This window comes from Myotis davidii, unplaced genomic scaffold (assembly GCF_000327345.1).
Source record: "Myotis davidii unplaced genomic scaffold, ASM32734v1 scaffold570, whole genome shotgun sequence".
Classification (NCBI taxonomy): Eukaryota; Metazoa; Chordata; class Mammalia; order Chiroptera; family Vespertilionidae; genus Myotis; species Myotis davidii.
The window spans coordinates 4,120,192-4,130,139 of record NW_006283631.1 but is presented as its reverse complement, the minus strand read 5'-3'; the positions used below and the strand labels follow the sequence as shown (position 1 = coordinate 4,130,139).

The following is a 9,948-nucleotide window of genomic DNA, read 5'->3' as shown; positions in this document are numbered from 1 at the left end:
GAAAGGCCAGCCTGTGGTGAGCTAGCCAGCAGCAAGGGTGGAAGCGCCAGAAATATCAGTGGGAAGCCAAGGATCCTGAAATTCCTCATGTGATGTGGAACCCAGGAGAATTTGACTGCATTTGGAATCACTGCATCATGGAATGAAACCAGAAAGAAGATTATTTACTCCTCATACATTTACTTCTCTTTAGATCTGGTTCCAAGGCTTTGAGAATTGTGTTATAAACTAGAGGCATTTCATTAATTAAGTAACAAGGACATTGTAACAAGCAGCAAAGATAATTATTTTCCTCCAAATTGAGCTGGTAGGGCCATTCTCGTCTTTCTGAGGACAAGCATTTAGTGAAAACAGAATCAGCACGGAACCAGCGTTTTACTGTAATCTCAGCTATGAAAGATTCAAGCACATAATTGGCGTTTAAATTACTAATAAGTAATGCAGTGTCCCTTAATATTTTATTTCCACTCATCAGTTACCAGTGTTTCTTAATCAAACTAGCTAGAGTTACTCACTGAAGGTTGAGAACCACTGCCCTAGAAGGTCTTTTGTCTTGCTCACCCTGAGTACTTTCATCTAATTCCACATGTTCAGTGACCATCCATATATCCTTCAAGGCCAGCTTTTGACCTCCAGAACTCCATGTCCCACTTGTCATAACTTCTGTGTCTCACAATACCTCAAAGTTTATATGTTAAAAGTGAATCGTTTCCTTCCTCAATTGGCCTCTTTTCTATTTCCCGTCCTAGTGAGTTAGCAGTGGTCAGGGATGAATTAAGGGTATCGACTACTTGTAATTTTTCTCTGGGTTTCTGTGCTAAATCACACGGTTAGTAAGTTCCTAGGAAAAATTGATCCTTTATGTATAGTCCAAGTTTGCTTTTGTATTAGTGATCTACTGCTACATAACAAATCAGCACACACTTGGCAACTTAAAAAAGCACATATTTATTATCTCGAAGTTTCCGTGGGTCAGGAGTCCAAGCATGGCTCAGCTGGGTCCTCTGCTCAGGGTTTGCAAAGCTGCGGTCAAGGTGTAGTCAAGGTGGCTGGGCTTTTACACGAGGCTGGGGATCCTTTTCCAGGCTCACTGGTAGCTGGCAAAGTTCATTTCCTTGAAGCTGCAGGACTCATCGCAGCTTGCTTATTGCAGGCCAGTGAAAGAGAGTCTCTGACTTGCTTTTAAAGGGCTCATCTGATTAGGGCAGCCTCACCCAGGATCATATCCTTTTGATGACCTCAAGGTCAGCCAATTAAGGACCTTCATCATATCTGCAAAATCTCTTTACCCTTGCCATAGAATGTCACATAATCAGGAGAGAGACCAGTTTATCTCTTTTGCCATATTCCATTAGTTAGAAGCAAGTTGCAGGTTCTACCACACTCAAGGGGAGAAGGTTATACCGGGTGTGGGCCATGGGGAGTTATCCCAGAATTCTGCTTCCCACAGCTTAATTCTTTTTTTTTTTTTTTTTAAATATGGTTAATGGCAAAACCCAAAATCTCAAGTGTAAATGGGAGTGGCACAGAATTTGGGGCAGGAGAAAATGGTTTCCTAGGCTTATCCTAGCTTACACAAATGTCCTGAAGTTAATGCAAATGCCATGAGGATGTAAGATGTGCTAGGAATCCCGCCGCTTTTGGGTACTGCTTCTTAGGAAAATCTGTTCCACTGGTATTTAGTAAAAAACACATGACTCGGCGAATTTATCTTTTTTTCTTGACATTGGCAGTGATAATGCAATGCCATTGTACACAGTCAGTGTGAGGTCAGCTTGCGAGTCCCTACAGATATGTGGTCACCTCTCGGCTTTCTCTCTCTTTTGCTTGGGCAACTGCCACATTGATGCACTGGAGCCACTCTTCTGCGTTCTTCTCATCCTTGGCCTTGAAAACATAGGTTTTATTGTCTGTGAAGATTTCAAAAGCCCGAGGGAGAGAGCGGTCCCTGCGTTTTCTGGCCACAACCTTCACGCTCTGTACTTTGCTGAGTTCTATTGGTGAGTCATCAGGATCGTCTTTCTGAAATGCACATGGGAAGTAAAACACATGAGCTGGCTCCCAGAACATGGAAAGATCTCTGGCTACTGGAGGATTTTCCAAGAGGATCAGCATCCTTTCACTTCATATGGCTCAAGGCCTTTGTTATTTGGGGCACCATTGCCTCAAAGCAGGGGTCCTCAAACTACGGCCCGTGGGCCACGTGCAAATACAAATATTGTATTTGTTCCCGTTTTGTTTTTTTTTTACTTCAAAATAAGATATATGCAGTGTGCAGAGGAATTTGTTCATAGTTTTTTTTTTTTTAAACTATAGTCTGGCCTTCCAACGGTCTGAGGTACAGTGAACTAAACCCCTGTTTAAAAAGTTTGAGGACCCCTGCCTCAAAGGGTCATTAGAACAAGAAAGGAGTGAACAATTGGCCCGTCGTTATCATATCATAAATTGGCACAAGATAGCTAATTTCTAGAAATTCTACCTTGGGATTGGGGAAAATGCTTAATCCATATTTCTTTGATTTTATGTCATTTTCTATTAATATTAAAACTTCATCAATAGAGCAAAACATAACAGTACAATTTGGAGTACCATGAACTCAGAATTTAAGATAATTTGGGAAGCATGGAATTTAATTTTACTTGGTGCTATATCTGAGGAAGAGGTATTCATAGAATAAAAAGAGTTTCAGTGTTTAAGTAGATCAAACTGTTTTTGAACTCTGTGGAACGTTGGAAGGGTCATTTGTCTGCTAGCATGAATAGTTTTAAGGGGTCAGATACTTGTTTAAAGCAATTTCAGGTCTTTAACTCCATTTTGTCTCCTGGAGAATGTACCTGTGGTTGAGGAGCTTGTCAATTCCCCTTTCCCACCTCTCCTGTACAGTCACCCTTCTTCCACTTTGCAATGAAAAGATACTCTTCTCACTGATCCCATACTTCCCACGGTGTATTATGCAACTTGGAAAAATCTCAAGAGCATGAAACAAATTTTAAAACACAATACAGAATATTAATGCCAGGGAAGCATCCTTCAAACAAAGCAACGATAATCCCCATTGTTGATTAAGTGATGCATTTCCAATAGCATTTCACTTCTTAATGTTGAACAACTAGTAATATAGTAATACATTTGGTATTATACTTACGGCTTTTCATAAATGCCATAATTTTTTAAAAGAGAAAAATATAAAACCTTAGTATTTAGAGACTGATGGTCACAAGAAATTAAAATTAAATTTCAACTTATATACATAGTTTTATTGCAACGAAAAATGATAGGGTCATTACAGTGAGATGCTGTGGGAGAGGTAGAACAAAAATATGATTTCAAGGAAAAGTGACACAATGTAAACATTTTTATTAAAGAAGAACTAATTTATGTAATTTTTAAATGGATAGTGTTAGGTGTCAAATTGCTATGGTGTTTTATTTCAGTGGTTACATTTAAAGAAAATATGTGATATTTTTATTTTAAAATGAAAATGCTTATAATTCAACAAAAATTACAGTTTGTGCAACTGTTTAAACTTATGATTAAAGTGTTGATACGCCTTAAAATACTATAGGTAATATAGATCTTTCCAAATTCTTTTAGGGGCTGTATAGGATAAACTTGCAAAATATCTGCACTAGACAATATTTGTCAGCTTACTGTGGCTTACAGTATCTGAAGATAATAAAATTGTATTTCTTTGGGTTAGCCTACAGTACAGAGACTGATAATTGAAAGAACTGATAGAAAAGATGTTACCATAGTTATTTCAAGAAGGACAGTGAATTAACCAAGATAGAAATGGCCAGGAAGTTAAAGGACACCATTGCTTAGCTGGTTGGCAGAGATCTTAACAATAGAAAGTAACACTATAATCTTTTAGTTTAAAATGCACATTTTTTTCTCATGTACAAGAAAGGGCCTTTACGATGTGGCTAGACTGCTGACCACTGCTAGGTTACTGTGTCCCTGGGGATGAAGGAGATTTTGCTGTGGTCCTTATACTATTTCCCAATATTTGAGCCATATGTTTTGTCAGGTTTCTGGAATGTTAAACCATTATTTCCCGATAAAGATGTCAAACAAGTTAGCCAACTATAAAATAGCTCATTCTCTAAACTTTATTAAAAAGCTCTGAATCAAGAAGGATAAAGGTCATTATTTGAGTTCAGGAAAAACACTCTTCTGCGCTGACTCTGCTTTGACTCAAGGGATCTGATAAATCGCTACATTTTACTTCCATTCCTGCCTTTTTACATGAAAACAGGAAACTCAGATGGCCATTTTTAACACTTTAAATGTGAACCTACGCTAAAAAAAAAATGTTTCTTTAAACCTCCAATAACTGCCTAAATCAGTGGTTCTCAACCTGTGTGTTGCGAGCCCTTTGGGGGTCGAACGACCTTTTCACAGGGGTCGCCTAAGACCATTGGAAAACACATATATAATTACATATTGTTTTTGTGATTAATCACTAAGCTTTAATTATGTTCAGTTTGTAACAATGAAATTGGGGGTCACCACAACATGAGGAACTGTATTAAAGGGTTGCGGCATTAGGAAGGTTGAGAACCACTGGATTGAGCACACACTATACTTCCCCTTAAAAAAAAAAATCCATCTGTATATTTTATAATACATACAAATGAAGAAAGTAAAATGAGTTCAGAATAGGTGTCATCATCAAAGTCTTTTTTTTTTTTTAACTCAAAAAGTTAACATGAGGTTTTATAGACTGAAAAAGCACTTACCAGAAGTTGTGAAATTCAGATACACCATATTTGATTCCGTTGGGTAATAAATAAATTTTATAATGAGCACTCTAAAAATATAGTGCATATGTTCTCAGTGCATTGTCTTTTTAAGTAATTTAAGACCTTTCATTAATTAATTCAGATGCAGTTTGCTTTGTCACCGGCTCTGTGTTTAAGTGTACAGAGAAGCAGGACTAAGAACATGTTTGGTGTCATACTACCCAAGCCTGACTCCAGTTTCACCCTCTTTACCTTACTGGCTCTATCTTTGGTCAAGCCAACCATCTCTTTGAGCCTTGTTTTCCCTTCTGTAAAAGGGCAATAATAAGAGTGCTGACCTCAAAGGATTGTTTGAGGCAATCCAGTGTGGCATGTGGTGAGCTCTGATGAGCTGCTATTATTATTATTATTATTATTATTATTTTTCAATGTAGCCAAGAAGTAGGTCAAGATTTTATTTCCCTGATCCTGATTGAGTAGAATTGAAGGATAATAAATCTGATTTGAAAAGAAGGGGAAAACTTTGCATTGTTAATAGGTTTCCCCCTGAAAATTCAGAATACAGATATTTACTCAGCATCCTTGTTCAGATGGAAAATTCTATTAAATGAATACTTATTAATTCTTTTAGAATCCCATTTTATTCATTCACTGAATGAAAGATAGCATTTTTTTCTAATCAAATTAAACTTTGGTGATTTCAAAAGTAATTTAAAATAGACCAGCCTTTTTTTCTTCCTCCCTGTCTATGGTTCCCCTTCCTTCAGTCCCCACCTCTAAATAAAACCTGTAACTATAAAAGAAATCGGTCAATATGATGAGCCATAAATGCACGTGGGTGCTCTGCAGGGAAACAAAAGGCATGGGGTTCCAGTCAAGAGCAGTTTATCTTCTAAAAACTTAAGTCAACAAGAAACAGCTCCCATAATAAAATGAAGAGGGACAGTGAACCAACTAACATCGAAATGAACAGAAACATGGTAATCAAATAATACTGTAAAATTGTAAAACGGAGAAGGAAAAAAAATACTGATATTTAACCCAAGACAAAATGCCTACCCAGCTGGTTGGTAAAAATGCAGGTGTAATAAACAGCAGAGGAACTTACAGACTTTCCTTTTTGAAACAGAAGTTGGTTTCCAGCCAGTGTGAAGTAACGGGTTTTCCACCTTTTGATGAACTTCCATCTGACTTGCTTCTCTTTAAGTTTCCCTTCTATGAGAGGCTGGCCGTCTTGATTTACAACTGTTGAAGGTAACAGACTGATCAAGCCATTTATTTTCCATTAGTTATTTGGCAAGTGATCAAAAGTCAGAATTGTCCAGGGAACCCAGTAAGGCATATTTGGAAAGTGGGCTGATAAATTATGAATTTGGTTAACCTTTCTCCCTTTGTCCCTGAAAGGATGCACAGTTTAGATGATGGGAAAGTGTTGAAAGACCTCATAGAGATTTTCAAAAGAAATATGGTTCACAAAAAGAGCATCTGGTTAGCAGTTTCTAAGGTTGATCCAGATAGCTTTCTATGCTTCGTAATACTTTGTTTCATGATATTCTGTTCACATGAACCGCTGAGAAATATAACTTCATAAATAATCACAAAACACATATATTTAGCTATTTGGCAGCAAAAGTCAACACACTACTCCAAAAAGACATGTTTTCCTAAAAGCCATAACAGCTGCAAAGGCAAATTTACCCAGTTCTTTTGAACAGGATATTTCTACTCTCTGGAACCCACATACTCTCTCTTCACCCTCCACACTCCCATCTTTGCCTAGTTAACAACCAATAATGCGTTTTTCAACTCCAAAATTGCTTCCTTTGGTAGACCTTCCCAAAAACCAGACCAGAGTGGCTTTGCCTGTTATATGTTCCCATAGCATCTGGCATGATTCTTTTATAGCAGGCATCATCATCTGTAGATGGTTAGTGGTGTTTATCTAATGCAGTGGTTCTCAACCTTCCTAATGCTGCGACCCTTTAATACAGTTCCTCATGTTGTGGTGACCCCAACCATAAAATTATTTTCATTGCTACTTCATAACTGTAATTTTGCTACTGTTATGAATCGTGATGTAAATATCTGATATGCAGGATGTATTTTCATTGTTACATATTGAACATAATTAAAGCATAGTGATGAATCACAAAAACAATATGTAATTATATGTGTGTTTTCCAATGGTCTTAGGCGGCCCCTGTGAAAGGGTCATTCGACCCCCAAAGGGGTAGCAACCCACAGGTTGAGAACCACTGGTCTAATGAATGTCTTTTTCCCCCATCCAACTGAAAGCCCCCTGAGGGCAGTGTCCCTGCTTTGTTCACTGTTCTAGCACCAGGCTTTTAACACAGTGCCTGACAAATAACAGGAAGTCTATAAATATGTGTTGACTGAACAGATTAATTAGACATTAAAGTACAGTGTTTATCATTACATTATTATTACACATAATCATAGAATTCAAAGATGTGTTACCATGTCAGAAGGTTAGATGTTGAATGGAAGAATTTAATTTCTTTTAATAATTACATTAAATTCACTTCTTAAATTTATATAAAAGCATCTAATTTCTGGGGAGTATGACAAAATTTACTTCTGTCGATTTATGTTCAATTTTCACAGCAATTTGAAAGGAATGACATATTTTCTATCACTTGGAAATTTGGACAATGCTTGTTTGACCGTATCTTTCCTACTCTACCATTTCCCTTTCCTAATTTAGATCAAATAAGTATCTCAGAGGAAGATTTGTTCATCTTGACTGCATTTTCAAAGTAATAATAATGAAGTATGTAGCTTTCACAAAGTTCTAATGAGGCTAGTTTGGCATTGTTCCTTGTCTGAAAAGTATTCAATTGGGTGTCTCATTGTCAATCCCAAATTAAGGCTATAAATGGAAAATATATATCAAATATATATAATAACAATAGAATAGAGAGTGATTGACTTGGGGTTGGTGCACATGCGTTTAAGTCATCAGAAAAGAACTTGGACATTCCAAGTGACATTTGATCTGAGACATCAGTGTTGAGAAGCATCTCCCATCCTCTGAGAAACTTCACGGTGGTTAGTATTGTGCATAACAGAGACCAGGGAAAGCAGGAACCCAGGAAGTATTGACAATCACATCAAGAAAATGATTTGTGGATGCAAGGATGATACAATATCCACAAATCAATAAACATGATATATCACATAAACAAATTGAGAGATAAAAATCACATAATCATATCAATTGATGCAGAGAGGGCATTTGACAAAATCCAACACCCTTTCTTGATAAAAACTCTCAGCAAAGTGGGAATAGAAGGATCATACCTCAACATAATAAAAGCTTTATATAACAAACCTACAGCCAACGTCATACTCAATGGGCAAAAACTAAAACCATTTTCCCCAAGAACAGGAACAAGACAGGGATGCCCACTTTCACCACTCCTGTTTGACATAGTACTGGAAGTGCTAGCTATAGTGATCAGACAAGAAGAAGAAATAAAAGGCATCCAAATTGGAAAAGAAGTAAAACTGTCATTATTCGTAGATGACATGATATTGTACATAGAAAACCCTATGTTTTTTGATTCCATCAAAAAACAACTAGACTTAATAAATGAATTTGCCAATATAGCAGGATACAAAATTAACACACAGAAATTTATGGCTTTCTTATACACCAATAATGAGCTCACAGAAAGAGAAACTAAAAAAACAATCCCATTTACCACTGCAACAAAAAAATTAAGATACCTAGGAATAAACTTAACTACGGAGATGCAATCCCCATTAAAATACCAATGGCATATTTCACAGACCTAGACCAAATTCTCCAAAACTTCAACTGGAATAAAAGAAGACCCTGAATAGCCACAGCAATCCTGAGAAAGAACAAAGTTGGAGGGATCACAATACCAGATATCAAGCTATATTACAAAGCCACTGTTTTCAAAACTGCCTGGTACAAGAACAGACATATAGATCAATGGAATAGAATAGAGAACTCAGAAATTGTTCCAAACCACTATGCTCAGTTAATATTTGACAAAGGAGGCAAGAGCATACAATGGAGTCAAGACAGTCTCTTCAATAAATGGATTTGGGAAAATTGGACAGGTACATGAAAAAAAGAAAAGAAAAATGAAACTATACCACCAACTTACACCATGCACAAAAATAAACTCAAAATGGATAAAGGACTTAAACATAAGATGGGAAACCATAAAAATATTAGAAGAATCACAGGCAGCAAAATATCAGACATACGTTGTAGCAATATTTTTACTGATACAGCTCCTAGGACAATGGAAACTAAGAAGAAAATAAACAAATGGGACTACATCAAAATAAAAAGTTTCTGGGATAGGGGGTAACGTGGGGATTAGGACACATTTAATAACTTAATCAATCAATAAAAATAATAAATAAATAAATAAAAAATTAAAAAAGAACCTAGCTAGTGTTAAAGTACTCAAAAAAAAAAAGTTTCTGCATAGCAAAAGAAACCATCAACAAAACAACAAGAAAGCCCACTGCATGGGAGAATATATTTGCCAATGTTATCTCCAATAAGGGTTTAATTTCCAAAATTCATACGGAACTCATACATCTTAACAAAAGGAAGATCATAATCAATCAAACAATGGGCAAAGGACCTAAATAGACACTTTTTGAAAGTGGACATACAGCAGGCTAAGAGACATATGAAAACATGCTCAATATAACTAATCATCTGAGAGATGCAAATACTAGTAAAAATGACAATGAGGTACCATCTCACACCTGTCAGAATGGCTATCACCAACAAATCAACAAACAACAAGTGCTGGAGAGGATGTGGAGAAACCCTCCTTCACTGCTGGTGGGATGCAGACTGGTGCAGCCACTTTGGAAAACAGTATGAAGTTTCCTCAAAAAATTATAAATGGAACTCCCATTTGACCCAGTAATCCCACTTCTAGGAATATATCCTGAGACTTAGATATATTTTATCCAATCAGAAAGGATATATGCACTCCTATGTTCATAGCAGCACACTTTACAATAGCTAAGATTTGGAAACAGCCCAAGTGCCCATCAGCAGATGAGTGGGTTAAAAAACAGTGGTACAGCTACACAATGGAATACTATGCTGCTGTAAAAAAGAACTCTTACCGTTTGCAACAGCATGGATGGACCTGGAGAGCATTATGCTAAGTGCTGTCTC

General features: G+C 36.8%; 1 protein-coding gene across 6 annotated transcripts in view; it reads right to left on the bottom strand.

The window, feature by feature from the left end:
* Positions 1-929: 929 nt before the first annotated feature.
* VEPH1 (ventricular zone expressed PH domain containing 1) overlaps positions 930-9,948 on the bottom strand; it is a 209,373-nt gene continuing 200,354 nt past the window's right edge. For 5 of the 6 annotated variants that reach the window (XM_006753823.2, XM_015565560.1, XM_006753824.2 and 2 more), the window contains 2 exons: positions 5,854-5,990; positions 930-2,022 (listed from right to left, as the gene is read on the bottom strand). In XM_006753823.2, the coding sequence (XP_006753886.1) occupies positions 1,786-2,022; positions 5,854-5,990 (374 nt within the window). In that variant the 3' untranslated portion in view covers positions 930-1,785. The remainder of the gene's footprint in view (positions 2,023-5,853; positions 5,991-9,948) is intronic. The other variant, XM_006753826.2, reaches the window with a different exon arrangement.